This window comes from Dysidea avara, chromosome 10 (genome assembly GCF_963678975.1).
Source record: "Dysidea avara chromosome 10, odDysAvar1.4, whole genome shotgun sequence".
Classification (NCBI taxonomy): domain Eukaryota; kingdom Metazoa; phylum Porifera; class Demospongiae; order Dictyoceratida; family Dysideidae; genus Dysidea; species Dysidea avara.
In genome coordinates this window covers 9,532,675-9,555,560 of record NC_089281.1, presented here as the reverse complement: position 1 = coordinate 9,555,560, position 22,886 = coordinate 9,532,675, and the positions used below count along the sequence as shown (strand labels likewise).

At 38.1% G+C, this 22,886-nt stretch overlaps 1 protein-coding gene and 1 long non-coding RNA gene across 5 annotated transcripts in view; one reads left to right on the top strand and one right to left on the bottom strand.

The window, feature by feature from the left end:
- Positions 1-22,886, bottom strand: part of LOC136237111 (pleckstrin homology domain-containing family H member 1-like) — a 55,359-nt gene that overhangs the window by 9,151 nt on the left and 23,322 nt on the right. For 2 of the 3 annotated variants that reach the window (XR_010692314.1, XM_066027399.1), the window contains exons 8-19: positions 22,438-22,611; positions 22,301-22,378; positions 22,056-22,250; positions 21,775-21,996; positions 21,548-21,724; positions 21,403-21,503; positions 21,260-21,356; positions 20,257-20,352; positions 18,267-18,425; positions 18,062-18,214; positions 13,066-13,143; positions 12,902-13,017 (exon numbers count right to left, since the gene is read on the bottom strand). Coding sequence is in view for 2 of the 3 variants with exons in the window: in XM_066027399.1 (XP_065883471.1) it covers positions 12,902-13,017; positions 13,066-13,143; positions 18,062-18,214; positions 18,267-18,425; positions 20,257-20,352; positions 21,260-21,356; positions 21,403-21,503; positions 21,548-21,724; positions 21,775-21,996; positions 22,056-22,250; positions 22,301-22,378; positions 22,438-22,611 (1,646 nt within the window). In the remaining variant the exon portion in view is untranslated. The remainder of the gene's footprint in view (positions 1-12,901; positions 13,018-13,065; positions 13,144-18,061; positions 18,215-18,266; positions 18,426-20,256; positions 20,353-21,259; positions 21,357-21,402; positions 21,504-21,547; positions 21,725-21,774; positions 21,997-22,055; positions 22,251-22,300; positions 22,379-22,437; positions 22,612-22,886) is intronic. The other variant, XM_066027400.1, reaches the window with a different exon arrangement.
- LOC136237132 (uncharacterized) lies at positions 966-4,225 on the top strand. 2 transcript variants are annotated; one of them, XR_010692322.1, is made up of 3 exons: positions 966-1,827; positions 1,887-3,541; positions 3,680-4,225. It is a non-coding gene; the product is annotated as an uncharacterized lncRNA (long non-coding RNA). The 2 variants fall into 2 exon arrangements; XR_010692321.1 differs by having other exon boundaries at positions 1,887-3,726; positions 3,819-4,225.

The window sequence follows — 22,886 nt, the reverse complement described above, 5'->3', positions numbered from 1 at the left end:
GGTATGGAAGATGCATTGAACTACATTCCTGTCAAAACCACAAACAATAAACTTAAGTGTTTTGCATCATTATTTTCAGCAGGATGGCATAAGGAAACCTCATGCTCTTTACATAAGGAAACTTCATGCTCTTTAACTAGGCAGCTTGCATGATTGGACAGATACTACTGTGCATCTGAAAAATGATAATGCAGATACCGTACTTTACTAGGAACTGCGTCTGACCTGGCACAACTGTTTCACTTTAATCCTGCTTACGTGTTTTCACTCTAAAGGATCAAACACTACCTTAATGGTCAATTACACTGCAGGTGTTTTAAAACTGAGTTTTTGTATGGCAAGAGGTACATGTGTCACTACAATATCAGAACTGAAAGTACATAGCATAGGACAACTTCTGAACCTTTACTTGCCATGCAATGACTATAATTACAAATTGTTTTGGCTTTATGCCCAAGTTCATTTCTCTTTGTGACAGTCAGTAGGGTAAACATCATGTAGAAACTTAAACTGTGCCATGTGTACACCACCTGTAAGTAATGTAGGTATACATTGTCTTAACTTGCATGCTGTTTAACTGCTTAGCCTTGCATGCTCATTATTTCACTATATGTACTGCATAAGGATCATGTACTTTAAATCACTATCGACATGCATGCTACATAGCAAATATCAATAGTCAGAAGTAAAGAAAAAAAGGCGACCAAATTACCAGCCAATTAGAGTTACAAAGAATTAATTTAGGACGTAGCAAGGGTGAATGTACAGAACACAGTTGAATGATTAGGATTCAATGTTGCAAGTTTATAATTGTAGTAAGTGTATCAACTTAACTTTTAGTCTTGGCCGCTTCAGATATCAGCTGTTTTGGTTGCCAGTTACTTATACTTACCTGTTCTATACCCAAAGGCATTCATAGTCAGTTGTAGTAACATTATTGATTCTTGGCCGCTCTAGATATCAGCTCTTTCAGTTACCCATTAATTTCATGGAGTGTTTTACTACAGCTTATCTGTTTTACATGGGCTTACAGATACTTGTAGTTTCTTGGACACGCCTTTTTTTACAGCAAAGGTGTTTTGGGGGGGGGGGGATATCACTAATTTTTGTCAGCTATATAATTTAGAGACCCAATGTTCAAGCTGTGTAAAGCACTTATTTGCAAAGCATGCTTTTCTAGGTGATCTTGGGGAATGCCACCATCTTGAAATAGCAACTCTGAGATTGCACCTGGGATCTGGGAATGTTTTCAGACAGAGATGTAAATATTCAGCTATATTGTTCAATGACTGTTCTATTAGAGTATTTTATTGCCTGACTGTTTTATTAGAGTATTTATTGCTTGACTGTTCTATTGGAGTATATCAATCATTCTGTACTTGTCAATGAATAAAACCTGCTATGACCACTGCCATAGTGTCCTGAGGACGACCTATCAACTTGGTTTGCCACTCGTAGAGCTAGATGCTTTGCTAAGGGTTATGAAAGAGATCACAAACATCATACTATTATTTTTATTTCACTACATACAAACACACGCTTACATCATATACAAGCACAAGACACACACAAAATGTGCAAACACTATACACACATGTTCACAAACATACACCACATATTGGTTGTACTCAAGTTAATATCACATCTCTTGTGAAATGCTCTTGTAGGAGAGATGGTAGTGCCTTTACTTGGTACTAAAAAGTTTCTGCAGAAAAGAAAATTGTGTTGTAGATACTGTTTAGTGCCGGCTAATTACACATGTCACTCCATAGTTAAGCCATGAGGATATCCAAGCAAGTGTCTTTGGTGTTGCGACTGATGCTCCAGGTTAGTTGTATGTGTGTTTAATTTAAGGTTGAGTTCAGTGCCTGCTTGTTCTTTTACAGGTCTCACTTATCCTTGTGTCGTCATGCAGACATCTGAATATTGTGCAAGCTGTGTGGAACAACCCCAACTCATATACACAATCATTGGCAACCACGAACCACATACATTCAAGCAATCTGTTACAAAAGTTGAAAGCCACAACACAAGCTCAAACCAGCAAACCACGAACCACATTCCAGCAATTTGTTACAAAGTTTGTTGCACCATGGTATGTGCATAATGATCTATTAATGAAAGCCACAACACAAGCTCCATGGTGCATTAATGGAAATAAATAAGTTCCACCTGACTGACAATTATCACATGACCTATTTAGGGGATATCCCTTTGAAAGACCCTGCACAGTAACACTTCAAGTGAACAGTGAATGACACTTGATACGCCATTTATACTATAATTGATGGCAGTCCATATATGTCTTGAGAGAGAAGTATAATATTATTAAACACTAAAATACATTAAAGTACGAGTACCGCATTGTAGATCCATAACCAAGAACAAGTTCCACTTGACTGACAATGATCACGTGGCCTATTTAGGGGAAATCCCTTGAAAAGTCCCTGTAACACCTCAAGTGAATACATGTCATACGCGGTTTACATTAATTATTGATGGCAGTTCATGTCTTGAGAGGACTGAATACTACTAAATATTTGTTATATTGTAACTGGATTTCAATGGAGCGGCGAAGCATACTTAACTGATTTGAAACTAAGATACGTAGAGTCTACACCGCTTGAAGAAGAACGTCGGGTAGATATTAAAGAGTCTCCGGCGAGAATACTGATGTACTCAGCTCTTTGTGGAGGTTCAGTGATGAAACAAGGAGTGGAGGTTCAGCAATGAAAGGAGAAGTGAAAAAAATGAGGCTAGTGTACAAAGTGCCACATCTATTCACACTGATTAACCGCGTGTATGCGATTGGTTTTTAGACTGTCAGACGTCTGCACTGAATAGTGCAAGTTCACTGAGACCAAGCCGAAAACTTCTGTGATGGTACCAAGCTGAAAACTTCTGTGATGGTACCAATTTGAGTAGCAGCAAGTACCAATATTTTCCCGCTTGAAATTATATCTCATGGATGGATTGTCAACAAGGTGTACTCGTACAGACCAAACAGCTTTCAGTATTGTTACTGTAGTGCCAATTTAGAAGTTCTAGAATTAGGTGGAAGAAGTAAGGTAATCTACATGATGCTTGTACAAAAAAATACTCTTTCACATTGCATACTGGTCTTTGTGTACAGTGAAACCTGTCTATAATCAGGACACTGTGTAGTAAGGTCACTGCTGGGCCAACTTGTGAATCCTCAAATGTATTACTTCAAGGGTGTGATGAATTTTCAGTTCCCCAAATCTGTCATTTACGTAAAGTGACAGATTTTTAGCTGTATAGTATTTAATGCCCGCCTGTCGATTTTACAGGTACAGGGTACTTGGTCATAGCATGCGGTTCTCTTACTAGCAGTGCTACATACATAACTTGGCTAGAGCTGCTCTAAACCTGGCAACTACGATCAAGGTTTAGGGGTAAGTAGACAAAGGAATTTTATAATGTTATGTGTGTTCTTTAGTTCTCAATTGTCAAGTGTACGTGGACTGTACACCAAGTGTGCATGGACTGTAGTAACATCAAGGACGTTGTGGATCTTCAGGTCATTCTGTGTGTATACTAAAAAATTTTTGTATTACCTCAAGGGTGTGATGAATTTTCATATTCCCAAATCTGTCATTTGCGTAAAAAGTGACAAATTTTTAGCTGTATTGTATTTAATGCCCTGTCAATTTTACAGATACATGCGGTTCTCTCACTAGCAGTGGTACATACGTAAAGATCAAGGTTTGGGGGAGTATATATACGTAAAGATCAAGGTTTGGGGGAGTAAGTTTATATAGACAGAGGAATTATATAATGTTATGTGTGTTCTTTAGTTCTCAATTGTCAAGTGTACGTGGACGATGAGGCCTGATAAGATCTTGGCATTATATCTCAGTTGATTACAATCTTCTGAATTTCCAGGATGAGGCGTACAGTTGCGATTGAACTAACTACAGTGGAACCTGTCTTAGCGGCCACCTGTATAGAAAGGCCACCTCTTTATAAAGACCAGCTTTAAACCCTAATGAGAAGTTTATACACTAATTTACCTGTCTAAAGTAGCCACCTGCCTATTAAGGCCAAGAAATCTTGGCCCAAAGGTGACCGGCATAGACAGTTTCCACTATATCCCATTTTATTGTCAGAATTTTATTGTTAATGTCACAAACAATTAATGTGATATATTTTGTTATGTAACATGTGCATTAATTAATTGACATGCATGACAAAAGCCACAATAGGAGTGACTACTTGCTGTTAGGGTGGGTAATGCTATGTAACAAGCTGGTTTGAGCACCACCAGAACACACAATACACCATGTGTGGTGTGGTAACAAGAGTTATGTTTGGAACACCTTCTCTAGTGACACTACGTTCTAGACGCTTTCACATCACTTGTTTATAAGACACCTGCCAATCATCAACGCACGCATGAGGCGTGGCACTAAATGGAGTTTAAAAGATTTCTGCTTAAAACACTTTCCCTAGGGAACTTATGGTTCTACACGCTTTTACAACTTGTTTATCAGACATTAGGGCTTGTGTCCACATCGTGTCTTTAAAAGTTATTGTAGGGATTAGAGGTTTGATCAAAGAAAATACACGTATGAACAAACCAGGATTTGATAATGTCAGTGCTAGATGGACTGTACAAACATGGGTAAGTTGACTGGTATAAGATGACACTAGGTATAACACAAGGTTGAGAAATAAAGCGAAATATGTCTAAATACGCGTTTAATACTGGTCGCAAGAAAACTACTACTACTACGAAAAAAGATTTTTTTATTAATACAAACCTATTGAGAGATGTTGCATAATCAGGGCTATAATATTGCAAAACCGTCCCTACACGTAAATAACTCACAGTAGTGGCCACGCATCTTTTAATTGGGCGTGTGCTTTGTAGTTTCTTGGCCGTGCGCCTCACTACCGTGAGTCTTGATTACAGTAGGTAAAAGCTTCTTTCACCAGTATCCAGAATATCTACATCTTTGTTTTAAGCACATAGGTGTGCACTGACATGCAAAATTGTTTGTTCAGACTTACCTCATTACTGCTGTAGTAAATAGGCAGCTTGCATGATTGGACAGATACTACTGTGTATCTGAAAAATGATAATACTGGAACCATGCAGATCCATAGTTTATACCGAGGAACTGCATCTGACCTGGTACAACTGTTTCACTATAATCCTGCTTACACGCTTTCACTCTAAAGATTCGTACATTACCTTAATGGTCAATTACACTGCAGGTGTTTTAAAACTGGGTTTTTGTATGGCAAGAGGTATATGTGTCACTGCAACATTAGAACTGAAAGTGCATAGCATAGTTCTGAACCTTTGCTTGCCATGCAGTAACTATAACTGCAAATTGTGTTGGCTTTAAATTATGCCCAAGTTCATTTCTCTTTGTGACAGTTGGTAAGGTAAACATCATAATGTAGAAACTGAAACTGTACACCACCCAGGTGCGGATCCAGAGTTTGGAAACGGGGGTGTACTTTGCTGAATAGTTGAAGACCAAAAAAAAAAAAAAAAAAGGTCGACAACAATAATGGCTGTCCTTTATCAAGTGTATATACTATAAAGTATATAAAGATCCTTATTCAGATCCTCATCATAGCTTCATAGTTAATTCCTCAAGAACACTGTGACTGCTTTATTAGAGTGATTGGTGATTGACTGCTCTATTAGAGTATCTCGATCTTATATGCATCTTTTGAAGGGGGGGGGGGGGGGGGGGAAGAGAGGCACGTGCCCCTTGTGCCCCCCCTGGATCCGCCACTGCCACCTGTATGTAATGTAGGATATACCGTATATACAATTGCCTTAGCTCGCATGCAGTTTAACAAATTAACCTTGCATGCTCATTATTTCACTATAAATTATTAAGTACCGCATAAGGATCATGTACTTTAAAGTACTATAGACATGCATGCTACACAGCAAATATAGGACACTTATATTTATGCTTGGTTCCCAATATATTAATTATTGTTGCATTAGTTGTTCTATTGTACATGTAAAGCAGCAAAGGTTTCTTTTGTTCTATACAGCATGTTAAAGTCACTGGTAGGGAAGACGTATTGAATAATTGAACAAACTACATTCCTGTCAAAACCACAAACAATAAACTTTAGTGTTTTGCATCATTAATGACATAAGGAAACTTCATGCTCTTTAAAAAATGTGACATCGCCATGTACCCTACATAGCTACATTAGCAGTGCGGGTGTTTAATGCTTGGTCCTTCTTCCTGGCATTAAAATGTTTAATGTGGAGATAGTCCTGCATGTAGGGCAGGTACCAACGCTAGTAGTCTTTAAAGCTGGTTTGCTTCATTGTTGCAGTTGTTAACAATATAAGGTCCTGATGGGGGGAGGGGGGGGCACTGTAAAACACAGCTTGCTGGAATCACTACAACTGCAACACATATAGTAACCAATCACAACAAATTTTGTGCATGATTTGTCTTGTATCATCTAAATTCTTACAATTGTAATAAGTGAAGGTGTACCATTACTGCCAGGTTTGTTTCTAAGATTTGCTAAGAAGATGACACTACAGACATGTAGCAAATATTTGGATTATTGTCACGGCTAGACCACTGCGGGCAGTCACAGGACAACCAGTGTTGAGAGTAACGCATTACGTAATATTATTACTTTTGTGGTAATTAAGTAATATAACGAAATACGCTATAAAAACAGGTAATATAACTCAAGTTACTTTACTTACAAATGTAATGCGTTATGTAAATAATATAGTTACTGTAACGAATCTAATATTATGTAATATCAAGACACACGGTAGTGTGTTGTGCGGCCCAAGAAGCCGGCGTGCCACCCGTGAGTATATTAATAGGAAGAAAGAAAACGTAATTTTCACACCTATGTAGCTCTGTGATCTCTTATCTGATTGGAACCAAATTTTCTAGAGAGGTGCCGGCCAGCAAGGGGAGTCTACACACCAAATATGAAGAAAATCGTACCAGCCATTTTCGAGATACGAGCGAACAAAATTTCGTTTTAATTTCTTCGTTTTTTTCTTCTTCTACTTCATTTCTCACACTTCGCAAAATCCGTCATAAAACACGAATGCATGCTCGGATCGGGCTGAAATTTGGCACACTTAAAGGGATCATTAAGGCGGATCTCTGTACCAACTTTGGTAGGAATCCGATGAACATCCACAAAGTTATGACCGATTATTTGCGTAAAATAAGGTCGAACGTCTGTCACACCTACAGGGTAAACTCCTTTGAGGAATCAGTTGAAAATTGCTATGTAGATGGAGCAACCATCGTAGGAGTGCCCTTTTGTGGTTTGAAAGGAATCGGGATAAAGACCACGGAGATATGACACAAAACCTGACCTGTGTCAAAATTACGCGATCGATTTTTATGAATAAAAATACTATTAGTTTTCGTGTCTATCAGGCAAACCGCTTAGAGCAATGAGCTGAAAATCAGTGTGTAGCTGGAATAATCATCATAGAAAGTCCTTGCAGTAGTACAGAAGAATCGGATTACAAACCACTGAGTTATGATTCGAAAGGCAACTACGTGTAGCAAATGCGAGATCAAGATACTCTAATAGAACAGTCACCCTAATAAAGCATTCAGCTGCATTTATAATTTACTCAATTATATTACATTGCAAGTTATTCTGTAGGGAATTCAGCTACAAATAAGTCATCCTGTAGTCAGATCAGCCAGAAGAAGGTACCTAATAGAGAGTTCAGCTACAAAGAAACCATCGTGTAGAGAGTTCAGCTCAAACAAATTGCCCTGTAGAGAGATCAGCTAGAAGAAGTTACCTTGTAGAGAGTTCAGTTACAAAGAAACAATCATGTAAAGAGTTCAGCTGCAAACAAATCACCCAGTAGAAAGTTCCGCTATGAACAGATCACACTGTAGAGAGTTCAGTCAGAAACAAGTCATCTTGTAGAGAGATCAGCTAGAAGAAGTCACCTTGTAGAGAGTTCAGCTACAAAGAAACCACCATGAAGAGAGTTCAGCTACAAACAAATAACCTGTAGAGAGTTCAGCTAGGAACAAGTCATCCTGTACAGAGATCAGCTAGAAACAAGTCACCCTGTAGAGAATTCAGCTACAAACAAATCACCCTGTAGAAAGATCAGCTAGAAGAAGTTACCTTGTAGAGAGTTCAGCTTTACACAAATCACTCTGTAGAGAGTTCAGCTAGAAACAAGTCACCCTGTAGAGAGATCAGCTAGAAAGAAGTCACCCTGTAGAGAGTTCAGCTAGAAGAAGTTACATTGTAGATAGTTCAGCTACAAGAAAAAACTACCATGTAGAGAGTTCAGCTGCAAACAAATAGCCCTATAGAAAATTCAGCTACAAACAAACCACCCTGTAGAGAGTTCAGCTACAAACAAGTCACCCTGTAGAGAGATCAGCTAGAAACAAGTCATCCGGTAGAGAGATCAGCTAGAAGGATAACCTTGTAGAGAGGTCAGCTACAAAGAAATCACCCTGCTTCATCTTTTCTTCTTCCTGTGGTAAAGAAAAAATGATAGGTTAAAAAAAGCCCTAAATACAAATACAAAAATAAGTGAAATCTAATCCAAAACAGCCAAGCTGGAAAAGAAGTGCGGCCCTCAGACAGGCTATGGTGAAAACAGATGTGAAATCCAAGGTGGCGGCCAAGAAATGGCTGTGATGGTAGGTTAATGGTAAAAATTTTAATAATGACAATTCAGGTGAATTTTGTGCCAAGACCAAGCGGCACCAAATTCACCTGAATTGTCGTTATTAAAATATTTACATAAAACACGAATAGGGCTGAAATTTGGCACAATTGAAGGGCTCATTAAGGCGGATCTCTGTATCAACTTTGGTAGGAATCCGATGAACATACACGGAGTTATGACCGATTATGTGCGTAAAATAAGGTCGAAGGTCTGTCACGCCTACAGGGTAAACCCCTTGGAGGAATGAGTTGAAAATTTATATGTAGATGGAGTAATCATCGTAGGAGTGCCTTTTTGTAGTTTGAAAGGAATTGAGATAAAGACCATGGAGATATGACACAAAACCCAACCTGTGTCAAAATTACGTGATCGATTTTTATGAATAAAAAAACTATTAGTTTTCACATCTACCAGGCAAACCGCTTAGAGCAATGAGCTGAAAATCAGTGTGTAGCTGGAATAATCATCATAGAAAGTCCTTGCAGTAGTACAGAAGAATCGGATTACAAACCACTGAGTTATGATTCGAAAGGCAACTACGTGTAGCAAATGCGAGATCGAGATACTCTAATAGAACAATCACCCTAATAGAGCATTCAGCTACGTTTATAACTTACTCCATTACAGAATTATATTACATTGCAGGAAATTCTGTACGGAATTCAGCTACAAACAGTTAATCTGATAGACAATTCAGCTACATGCAAGTCACCCTGTAGAGAGTTCATCTAGAAACAAGTCACCCTGTATCAGCTAGAAGAAGTCACCTTGTAGAGAGTTCAGCTACAAAGAAACCATCATGTAGAGAGTTCAGCTGCAAACAAATTACCCTGTAGAGAACTAAACTACAAACAAACATGCCCTGTAAAAAGATCAGCTAGAAGAAGTTACCTTGTAGAGAATTCAGCTACAAAGAAATCACCATGTAGAGAGTTAAGCTGCAAACAAATCACCCAGTAGAAAGTTCAGCTATGAACAGATCACCCTGTTGAGAGTTCAGTTAGAAACAAGTTATCCTGTAGAGAGATCAGCTAGAAGTATCACCTTGTAGAAAGTTCAGCTACAAACAAATCACCTGTAGAGAGTTCAGCTACAAACAAATCACCCTGCAGAGAGATCAGCTAGAAGAAGTCACCTTGTAGAGAGTTCAGCTATAAAGAAACCACAATGTAGAGAGTTCAGCTGCAAACAAATCCCCTGTAGAGAGTTCAGCTAGAAACAAGTCACCCTGTAGAGAGATCAGCTAGAAACAAGTCACCCTGTAGAGAGTTCAGCTAGAAGAAGTCACATTGTAGAGAGTTCAGCTACAAAGAAGCTACCATGTAGAGAGTTCAGCTGCAAACAAATCACCCTGTAGAGAACTCAGCTACGAACAAATTGCCCTGTAGAAAGATCAGCTAGAAGAAGTTACCTTGTAGGGAGTTCAGCTACGAACAGATCACCCTGTAGAGAGTTCAGTTACAAAGAAACCACCATGTAGAGAGTTCAGCTGCAAAAAAATCTATCACTCTGTAGAGAGTTCAGCTAGAAGAAGTCACCTTGTAGAGAGTTCAGCTGCAAATAAATCACCCTGTAGAGAATTCAGCTACAAACAAATCACCCTGTAGAAAGATCAGCTAGAAGAAGTTACCTTGTAGAGAGTTCAGCTACAAAGAAACCACCATGCAGAGAGTTCAGCTGCAAACAAATCACCTGTAGAGAGTTCAGCTAGAAACAAGTCACCCTGTAGAGAGATCAGCTAGAAACAAGTCACCCTGTATAGAGTTCAGCTGCAAATAAATCACCGTGTAGAGAACTCAGCTACAAACAAATATGCCCTGTAAAAAGATCAGCTAGAAGAAGTTACCTTGTAGAGAGTTCAGCTACAACGAAACCACCATGTAGAGAGTTCAGCTACAAACAAATCACCTGTAGAGAGTTCAGCTAGAAACAAGTCACCCTGTAGAGAGATCAGCTAGAAACAAGTCACCTTGTAGAGAGTTCAGCTAGAAGAAGTCACATTGTAGAGAATTCAGCTACAAAAAACTACCATGTAGAGAGTTCAGCTGCAAACAAATCACCCTGTAGAAAGTTCAGCTATGAACAGATCACCCTGTAGAGAGATCAGCTAGAAACAAGTCACCCTGTAGAGAGTTCAGCTAGAAGAAATTACCTTGTAGAGAGTTCAGCTACAAATAAACCACCATGTAGAGAGTTCAGCTGCAAACAAATCACCCAGTTGCAAGTTCAGCTATGAACAGATCACCCTGTTGAGAGTTCAGTTAGAAACAAGTCATCCTGAGAGAGATCACCTAGAAGTATCACCTGGTAGAGAGTTCAGCTACAAACAATCACCCTGTAGAGAGATCAGCTAGAAGAAGTCACCTTGTAGAGAGTTCAGCTATAAAGAAACCACCATGTAGAGAATTCAGCTGCAAACAAACACCCGGTAGAGAACTCAGCTACAAACAAATTGCCCTGTAGAAAGATCTGCTAGAAGAAGTTACCTTGTAGGGATTTCAGCTACAAACAAATCACCCTGTAGAGAGATCAGCTAGAAGAAGTCACCTTGTAGAGAGTTCAGCTATAAAGAAACCACCATGTACAGAATTCAGCTGCAAACAAACACCCGGTAGAGAACTCAGCTACAAACAAATCGCCCTGTAGAAAGATCTGCTAGAAGAAGTTACCTTGTAGGGATTTCAGCTACAAACAAATCACCCTGTAGAGAGTTCAGCTACAAAAAATCATCATGTAGAGAGTTCAGCTGCAAACAAATCATCCTGTAGAGAGTTCAGCTATGAAAAGATCACGCTGTAGAGAGTTCAGCTAGAAGAAGTCACCTTTTAGAGAGTTCAGCTACAAAGCAACCACCATGTAGAGAGTTCTGCTGCAAACAAATCACCCTGTAGAGAATTCAGCTACAAACAAATCACCCTGTAGAGAGACCAGCTAGAAACAAGTCACCCTGTAGACAGATCAGCTAGAAGAAGTTACCTTGTAGAGAGTTCAGCTGCAAACAAACCACCCTATAGAGAATTCAACTACAAACAGATAACCCTGCAGAGAGTTCAGCTAGAGTCAAATCACCCTGTAGAGAGAATCCTGTAAAGAGTTCATCTACGTACAAGCAGGTCACCCTGTAGAGAGTTCAGCTACATTTCAAGTCACCCAGTAGAGAGGTCAGCTGCAAATTATCCTGTGGGAATTAATTGACATGTAATAAATATATGCTCTCTTTTTATATTATGAACTCTTGACATATGCATTATATATATAATTTGTACATTTACTGATAAAATCAGAATGAGTTAAAGTATTTATAAAATCTGCTTCATCTTTTTGTTTTCCTGTGGTAAAGAAAAATATATAGGTTAAAAAGCCCCAAAGCTGGCCATAGGCCGGCTTTGGGGTATACAAATACAAAAAGAAGTGAAATCTAATCAAAAACAGCCAAGCTGTAAAAAAAGGAGTGTGGTCCTTGAAAAGGCTATGGTGAAAAAAGATGTGAAATCCAAGGTGGCGGCCAAGAAATGGCTGTGATGGTAGGTTAATGGTAAAAATTTTAATAATGACAATTCAGGTGAATTTTGTGCCAATTGACCAAGCGGCACCAAATTCACCTGAAGTGTTGTTATTAAAATTTTTACCATTAACCTACCATCACAGCCATTTCTTGGCCGCCACCTTGGATTTCACATCTTTTTTCACCATAGCCTTTTCAAGGGCCGCACTCCTTTTTTTACAGCTTGGCTGTTTTTGATTAGATTATTACTAAAAGTAACGAAGTTACTAATCTCGTTAGTAATCAACTGAGTAACGCCTAGCCACAACGAAGTAATGATGCTTACTGAATGAAGCTTATTCACCACCTTCTTACTTATAACCAAGATTTGCACATTGTCCAACAATGCAATCATGTCACGTGATAAGGTGGTAATTTCACACGTGACAGCTTAAGGCTGTGGACACAAAGTAATATATTATTATAGTTACTTTATTTTATGGGTAATATGTAACTGTAACTAAATAGTTCAGTTGCTAGTAATATGTAATATGTAACTAGTTACTTTTAAAAAGTAACTTGCCCAACACTGAGGACAACAGAGATTCAACACGGGTGTTTTCAGCTGTACAAAAACCAGTGATGGCTTATGGTTGATGTTGTTAGATGCGTACCTAGTAAAGTCTTACTACTAAAAACACAGACTGACTTACTCAACTGTGTGCTTCAACAAGTGACTGGTGATCTTTGTAGGTAGGCACTGCAACAAAAGATTCTTTATTGTTGTATCAATGTCTTCAACGTGGCACTTCAGATCACCACACACCATCTGTGTGATACGCATATTATATAAGTTGCACTTATAAAAAATCCATACCTGAGCATGTAGACCAGCCAATTTTATGTAAGTTTCTCTAGCAGCTGGAAATTTGTTTTGACATACATCTTGCTGAAACTAAATTTTAAAAATCGAAAATACAGAGAAACCTCAACCCAACATGATGATTGAAAAGTCTTTGTGAATTTGTTACAATATAAGTTACTCAAATAATAAAACAGTTTGTTACCTTAAACTTCAGTTAGCAGGGCCGCCAACAGGGGGGGCAACTGGGGCATTTTGCCCCGGGCCCCAGCCTGAAAGGGGCCCCAGGAGGCCCCATGAAGGGCCACTTGAATACCTGTTTAGAAGATATACTCTAATAGAGCAGTCATATCTAAATACTCTAATAGAGCAGCCACAGTATTCTTCAGAGGAGCAGTGTATTAACCTTATAAATAAGGAGATAGGGGTAGCTATTGTCATTGTGAGCAGTAATGACCTTTTTTTTTTGGTCTTCCACCTACAGCTTGGGTGAAGTTATGATCCGGAATGGAAACCTCCTTGCACTTGGGGCCTCACTTTAACTCTTTGCCCTGGGCCCCTTAATTTCTCTGGCCGGCCCTGTGTAGTAGTTCTGAAAACACACATGAAGCATAACAAAACGTCATACATGTCATAAAACGTAATAAATATCAGCAGCGTTTTGGCTGCTCTGAAGACAATTTTGGGCTTACCAATACTGCCAGGATGGAATGATAGTATCGTGAGACTGGTTTCTGGTTAATATAAAGTGTGATTCCTAAAATACAGTACTACTGTACTGTGCATGTGACTAATGGTGCTGTCTAAGGGGTTGTTTTCATAACGTCCCTTACATAACTGTACTGTATCTTCTGCATAACTGTGCTGAAAAAGTATATTATAACTAACCAATTATCTACAACCCACAGCTCAGGGGTGGTGGAGAAGGGAGGGCAAGGGGGGCTACAGCCCCTGTGAAATTATATATGGAGGGGCTTAGCCCCCTTAAAATTTCCCTAGCTGCACTGGACAGTACTTGGAACAGTACACCTCTATTGGCACATCTAGCTGCCCTACCTGACATTAACAATAAGACTAGACTCGAGTCTTTAACTACACAGACGCTTACCAGCAATATACTGGGCAGTCTCACTCTGGACTTCATGAGTGGTTCAGACACTATTCATCTTAATTAACTGGAACCCACAATCAATGGTAAAACGTGATGCGTACCACGTGTTGCACATGTCGACTGTACAGGAATTGAATGGCAGCTAAAAAGCAAACAGATTTAAATGCCTTTCTACCAAAAAGGCCTAGAGTGGGAAACAGTCAATCTTATCAAGGTGGTGTCGAAACAACCATAGCAACAGGCTACTAGTAGAGAACTGGACTCCACGGACCAAACACTGCCTGCAGTGCTTACTGAAATTGATGATCATCAACCAGAAATTAGGGCAGAAAGGTTTGAAATTGTTTGTTCTATAAAATTGTAAACTTAGCTAAATATTATTTAGTGATACTGAGTTGATGGATACTGGTAATGACAACTGTGCTGGCCCAGAAGAATCAAATGATGATCATTGTGAAGCAGTTTACTGTGCAGAAAGAGATACTGTAAACTTCACCAGCCACAGCTTGAGTATTCAAGTCTTGCTAAGAAAAATCAAGGAAATCTTTGTTGTAGTTTTCAACCATCTTGGTTTTCTTCCTTCAAATGGCTGAACTATTGTTTGACACGCAATAAGATTTTCTGTTTCTATTGCTATATCGCTATTAAGCAGCAATTGGTAACATTTAGCAAGAAAAACAGTGAAGTATTTGTCTCGGTAGGATTTGATAATTGGAAAAAAGCATTAGAAAAGTTTAGGGAGCATGAATCAAGTCAAATATGCATAGGGAGTCACAAATGAAACTTCACGCACAGTTAAGCAAATTTCAGTTGCTGTGTAATTATCAAGCCAAAAAGCAAATGAACAGCAGAACAACAGGGAAATGCTTTCCATTGTATTGAACTCATTGAAATACTTGGTGAGGCAGGGTTTGGCAATTAGAGGCCACAATGATGAAAGTGGGTATGTTCACGTTGAGCTGAATCCTCAAAAACATTTAATAACTCATGGATGCAATTACACACGATCTTGAAATTTGGCTCATTTGTAGTACTGCTTGACCCGCTAAAAATCTTTTGTTCAAATGTTTGACATAATATTTACGGCCAATCAAAGTTTTCACAATACATTTCTTATGGGGAAGCCATATAAGTACAGTGCCCATTACAGCCCTTTCCCAAACTTGTAATGGAGCCAAACCATACGTGTCTGTTGTTGACACCTTTGCTGTTACCAATAATCATCTGGTTGGCTGAAATGTTAACTCTTGAGAAAATGTCCACTTTTAATTTTTAGCTGTTTTTCAGGATTCAGCTCAACGTGAACATACTATATTGGAGTGCCGTTCTGCAGATGTAAAAGGCCATGGATTTCAAAAAGCAGTACTTATCACATGATATTATAGATGAACAGATTAAAATTATGGTAGTCTGTTTGTTAGACAAGATATTGGTAAAGATACACATTTAGCACAATACTTTTTGCATGAGACAAGAGATATCAGTGGTAAAGAACAGTTTGCTGTTTCTATTAGATATGTTGAGGATGACTACACAACTAATGTAGATATCATAGCTTTAGTTGACGTAGACGAAACTGATAGTGCAACACTAACTGCTGAGTTGAAGAAAGTGCTCAGTAAAAATGGGCTGTTGATTTCAAATTGTTGCGGTCAGGCATATGATGGGGCCTCAAATACGTCTGGCCACCTAAATGTAGTTGCTGCAAGAATACAGGCAATTGAAAAGAAGGCTCATTACGTTCACTGTACTGCCCACTGTTTGAATCTTTGTCTGCAGGATTGTGGGAAGAATTGTGCAGTTATACGAGATGCTTTGACAGTGGCTACTGAACTGGCCACGATTATTCATGGCTCACCAAAGCGTCTAGCACAATTCAAGTGCTTACGAGAAGAATTTTCAAAAGGATTGCCTGGATTGAAACCTTTATGTCCAACAAGGTGGACAGTGCGTACTGGAGCTATACATTCAGTGATCAGTAATTATTCAATTATATATTTGGAACTGGAGAAAATTGGAACTGAAGCTAGTTCAGAAGGAAGTCGAAAAGCCATTGGGATAATAGCAGTAATGGAAAAGTTTGCAACATATTTTGGCTTGAAATTATGTTATCTCATCTTTGCAGCTATGGAACAATTATCAAAAATACTGCAATATAAAGATATCAGTGTGCAAGTAATAGCTACAGCAGTAGATGCAGCAAAACGATTCCTACAAAGACAAAGAGAACCCACTGTATTTAAATTTTTTTATGATTTAGTGGTAGAGGAAGCTTGTGAACTTACTGGTGAGCCAACTCTACCCAGGCAAAGACGTACATGTATTCCATAACAAGTCAATGATGGTGCCCCTAACCATCACTTTTCATCTGCTGAAGATTACTTTTGGCAGCAATACTTTGAAGTATTTGATTTACTCTTGAATGAGATCACACAGAGATTCAGCCAACCAACTTTTTTGATCGTACAGGAAATGGAAAAACTATTGATAGATTCATAAAACACCCATTATATCCACAAATTTTGAGTGCTTATATGGTAACTCCTTAGATATTCCTAAGCTTAAAGTTCAATTGCCTTTGCTAACTGATGTCCTCAAAACAGGAAATATTGAACACAAAATGGGAATTAAAACAGTGACAAGTATTAGCACCGTGTGTCAATTATTTGAAACCTGCAAATTTCCAAAGATCATGCTTGAGGAAGTACGTGATTTGTTGAAACTCTACCTCTGCATTCCAGTGTCATCTGATATAGCAGAAAGAACATTTTCAGCTCTACGAAGAGTTAAGTCTTATTTACGATCCACTATGACACAAGAAAGGTGATACTGTTGAATACTCACAAGGATTTACTTGATGAAATAAGTATAGAACATATTGCAAAAGACTTTGTTTCTAAGAATGACACTAGAAGGAACTACTTTGGTAATTTTTAAAACTGCTATATTCTTGTCTTGTGGCTTTGTACTTCAAGTGGTAGCTATTTTTTAATAAAAGTTTATAGTCAGTTCACATTGCAACTTTACACTTTAATAACTGTTATTATTCTTTGGAAAGGCCACCAGATTCAATCTGAGAGCATAAAAGTTTCTAACATTTCCTGGGCTAGGTTGGTTGCACACTAATTAGTATTTCCCACCTCCAAACAATTAGGCTTACAGTTGTATATAAAGATTTAATAAAAGCCTTGGTATTGCATCATAGTTACACCCTGAAAAGTTGCTTCCTCCGCCCCTGCCATAGCTGTACTGTATAGGCAGATACAGTACATGCAGTTATGTGAATAATTAGCCATACAGTACAGTTGATAGCAGGATAAAATTTATCCTGTACCGTAAGCAGTCCATGGGCTTGTAAGTTGGAAAGCTATTTATTGTGATGCCAGAGCAGCTGGAATGAGGAAACAATTCACTGTGGTTCAATTGCTATTGAATCTATTGTGATAACAGCAATGTGAACTCACAAGGAGACTCACAGAAATACTTACAGTATGGCACGATTGTAAATTCTGCAATTGACTACATGTCACTTACTGTACAATACAGTATGTCATTGCAAAACAAACATGGTACATGCACCATATTCCAAGTAGAGAACTGTCTTAAATACTTCATGTGAAAACTAGTTGATATTGTATCACGTCTAGGCATACAGGAAATAACAAACAGTATCTTCTGTGCAAGTACCCGCAAAACAACCCTATTTTAATTGATATGATGTAGTGGCATCTGCACCTCATATTTCACACTGCATGTGATGGTACATGTCAAATACACTAGATTATCATTTGAAAATATACACTTACAGTGTATGGACAAACCATAGTATATTTGAAACCATCTTGGTATACATTAAACACACACATGGTCACTCAATGAGACAAAATACACGGTCAATACCTGATGACAGAGTAATGTAATTTCTTTGTTGGTTAGCCTAGTTCTCCTTCTCTTGAAAAACAATCTATTTTTATATGTAAATACTGGCTGTGATGCTTTGTTAGTATTGTGGCCTTGTATGACATCACTCCACTCTGAAATAACATCACAAAGCTACACGTGGTAAACACACAATGTGAAATAGTTATACAGAAGTATGTAATACCTTTTGAGCAGGAAAAAGGTACTTTTCTAAAGGAGAAGTCTCGTCATCATCAAACCAACTAGCAGTTATAGTGAAATGGGACTCTGGAGAAACTCTTTTTTCATCACGGACTTTGGTCAACACTTCATGAACCAGAGTACAAGAATCAAAGTCGATTTTCTATACAACATGCATAGATAATTTACTGTACACAAATTTCACTGTGTTTTGCATTAGAGTGAGTGTAAGGGTACGTACTAAAACATCATTACTACATGTGTACATATGTATGAATACCACAAAGCAGTAGTGGTGTGCGATATCAGGATTTTTATTTCGATATGTTATCGATACGAAATATCGAAATTTCAATACGATTTTCGATAATTTTTAATTGTGTAGGTGGTGTAATTGCGTGGGAGGCCGATATTTATAAATATGTTTGAAATACAATTTACACACAAACAATTGCATAAAACTAATAATAAGCCTAGACAAGTTTTCAAAGTGGCTAGATAGTACAGAACCAACCTTCATTTCTAGCATGATTGCACAATCACACACTAAATGCTGTAGATTTATCAAAATATTCTTCGATATTTCGCAAAATATTACCGTTTCGATAAATATCGAAATCTGCTAAAGCAGTATCGAAAATTGATACGATATCGACAAAATTATTGCAAAATCGATATTTTATTCGATATATCGCACATCACTATAAAGCAGGCAATTGTCTTCTCTTTCAAAAGAAATTTCCAAGATCTGTTGTTTATCAAGAGAATTCCTATTTATTATTATTTATAGAACTTTGTGTGGGCGAGATCAAAGGAAAGTGTACTTTAAATTTCATAGAGCACACTCTCAGCCGGCCAACAGTGCTTCAGACCACAAAGAGTGCTTTATTGAACCACAAAGAGTGCTTTATTGAACGAATAAAGCACTCTTTGCGGTGCAATAAAGCACTCTTTGTGGGCAATAAAGCACAGTTGCCCACGTGCCTTAGTGTAGGCTAATAGCCTACAGGGCTCATGCAGTACGACTAATCACCCACGCCGGTGAAGGCTGAAGCCTCGCCGCGCTGAGTGATCAATCACTCCAGCCAATACGAGTTCTACCACTGGATTGCTTTTATAGACATACCTAAATGCTTCGATGATGGGTGGGAGAAGGTAACATTGCTGTTACGTTTGTTAATGTAAATGGACAAGTCCTAGAGATATCACGGAAATATTTCGCCATGTGGCTCACAATAGAATCGATTGTGGGTTGCAAGCAAAACCTGCCAAAATACGCAATGAACGTCTTCCATGCCAAACTATGGTGAACTACGCGTGAGTTACTAGTTTGTGTGCATTCAGGCTGCTAATAGTTTGTGCAACGCGTGTTAATTACGAGTCCTAGTGTATGGTGAAGCTACACAACTAGAAAGTTCCATAAATCATTTAAAGCATAGCCTTGCTCGTGCTATATGAAAAATAATTTACGAAAAATAATTTACTCGGTGCTTGGCCTCGATGCTAATAAAGCACTCGTGGCTATGCTTTAACATATACGTACGTAACTTGTTTTTGAATAATTTGGTATGGGCTTATATCTACACTGTTAGTGATTGGAGGTAAATGGTATTATTTTAAAGTCAGTAGTCAGTAAACAGCTGATACAAAATTGGAATTAATGCCATCTTCCTTTATTCTAGCGGTGATATTATTACGCTGGCCGAGGATGAGAACTTACTTCAGTTGCGAGTCCTCAATATTACATGTATGTCCAACATAGTGTCAAAAATATCCTATGGTATGTTACATTTTGGCAAGGATGCACACGTCCCAATTACTTCTGACACAAAGTTCTGTTTATTAAAAATCCACTTTGACTGCAAAATATGCATGAACTCTCAAACCCTTAATATCCAGATCTAAACACAGTTCTGCATTGACTGTACAGTATGTGTTATTATTTCACAGTGTACACATGTGTCAAGAGCTTGTGCAGCAACTATGTACTGTACCATGCTATCTTCTTGTGGATCAGTAAAAGTTACAGTAGTAGTAAGTGGACTGAAAATTGTCTTCTTGTTCAAAAGGCCAGACATCAGGTTGTGTAACTGCAGAGAGTGTAATAACAGAGATTAAATGCAACTGCATACTACAGTGGAACCTGTTAATTGAAAATGTGGAAGACACTTGTGTAATCTGGGCATTTGATAATGGTCCCAAAGTGTCCCTTAACATGTAAACTGACTCAGGACACCTTGATAATCAGGACACTTTTAGTTGCTCCCATAGTTTTACTGTATAATATACACTGCAACATGACCATGATAATTACAGAGATTAGATCAAAGTACAGTACTAGAATAAAGAAGTACGGTTATACATATTTCAGAGACAATTGTCATTACAAGTAACACACAGCTAATGTTTTGCCAGCTTGTCAAACAATCGGAGAAAGGGCACTTGCGAGATAAGTGTTGCAAAGAAGGCTAGAAGTCAATTTCTATTATATTACAAAATCGTAATACTCTAAGAACATACAGAACTTAGCTACTTTGCTTTGTGATAACTTCATGAACTACTGTAAATACGGCACTGGTAATTAAACAGGTGTGCACTAGTACTTTATTCCATCTTGCAAATGTGCAGACCGGTACTCTATAGAGTGCTCACTTACCCTAATATAGCAGTCAGCTTCAAACCCTCAATTCTGTTGGCATGGTAAGAGTCAGATAGCTAGAGCTGAATGTACTATATCAACTGACAGTTCAAGCACAAGTCATCCCCAAGCATTTCAACAATTGGTTTACTCTATGATTTCATACAGTTGCACCTATTATACAGTACAGCAATTTGATGGAAGGCAAAAAAGGTTTAATAATCATCCACAGTAACTGATGATGCAACAGTACTAGCAAGAGTTCAATAATATTAGGAAGTAAGTATTCTCTGCTTAGGGACTCTTGTCTCCACATACAGTATGCACACCACTAACATAACAACTGTACAAAGGCATACCTCAAATTTAGAAGGAGTGTTTTCTCGCAGTCCATTTTGCTCTGTTCGATGCAATATCTGTTGACAATGTTTAGCAGCATCAATCACTTCAGGAATTCTGCAGGTATGAAAGATAGTACACATTCTTTAAGCACTCAACTAACTTGGAAAGAGAAGAATGACGACTAACATGGGACTGCAAATATTCATAGTACCACTGCCTCGGCAAAAAAATTGGAATGATGAAGGAAAGTAACTGCCATGCCTTGGAAGCAATGTTAACATTACAGCAAACTAATTACAACACACCTTGATTTCTCTGCCACTTGAATCACCAACACATTGAGTTTGCCGAATAATTTGACAATAAAATTCATTTTGAATGCTAGGATATTCAAGGCACTTTTTGATCATATTCTGAACTAACACAATGTGGTAATCTAGTGCTGTAGGCATCATTTCGGTTGAACAGTAAAGAAGAAGGTTCTATACAAAATAAAGTAAAAATATCCAAAAAAATGATAAATGTACTGTACCTCATTCAATCTTAAAGCAACTACACTATCATCTGTACAAGGAAGGGATGTAAGTGATGCAGTTATTACATTGGTATTGGTCAATAATGTTGGATGATTCCATAAGGTGCTATCGTAAGGCTCCTTGTGTTCTATCAGCTGACAAATCAGACGCTCAGTATTTGTCATATGTAATCCAGAAATTTGCTGGCAAGCCTGAATCAAATGATGCTGCCAAGCTAGCTATTAAAAATGAAGCAAAAAGCTGCAGACACCATAACATTGACTGAATACATACATACCTGGTTATCTTTTCCTTCCAAAATAAAGTGCAGATCATTGCTGTTCGATCGCTTAATTTGCATTATTAACAAGTTGGATTGATTATGGGTCAACTCCTTGATTTTTTCAGCTGTGACTTCTCCACCAGATATTGTCGGAAGTTTACTGATTTGGGTAAGAGAAACGTTCTTCATATCAACTCGAGTATACGGCATCTAAAGACATAAGTATAGTAGTAATGCATTTCATACACATAACTATATACCGATGCTTTATTAGTGTGAAAGTTGAGACAATGTCCTTCAAGACTAGCCCATCGATAGCACACCAACTCGCATTCAACCTATGAATATGTATTTAACCAAGATTTAAAATGTTACCAGATTTCATTTGTTGACATACAAGGTACAGATGACTAGAAATAGTTTCTTTGCGTCTATGAATAGAACTACTACGTTTCACAGTGGCATATGGAGATTCAGCTGCTAACAGCACCTTCTGAAATGCTACCAGCCAGTTGTCCATGTCCAGTTGTGAACTAGCTTTCAGCCTGCAGCAGCAGTTAGTAGTTTCCAGCTAAACAGGTTCAAAAATCAGTACATAAATTTGAATGAAAACAGTGAAAAAAAAGTATACTGTATAGATACACAACACCTGTGATTTACCACATATAATAATATCATTGCAGTAGAGTGATTCTGAAGTGTCAGTATGTATCCAATGCTAGTGATCTCACAATACATACTACAAATTGCAACAATTGTGGCTTCCAACAATTTGAGACAATGTATTTAAAAGCAATTGTATAGAGATTTTACTCCTTAATTAAATTCAGAATATTAGTACAGTTA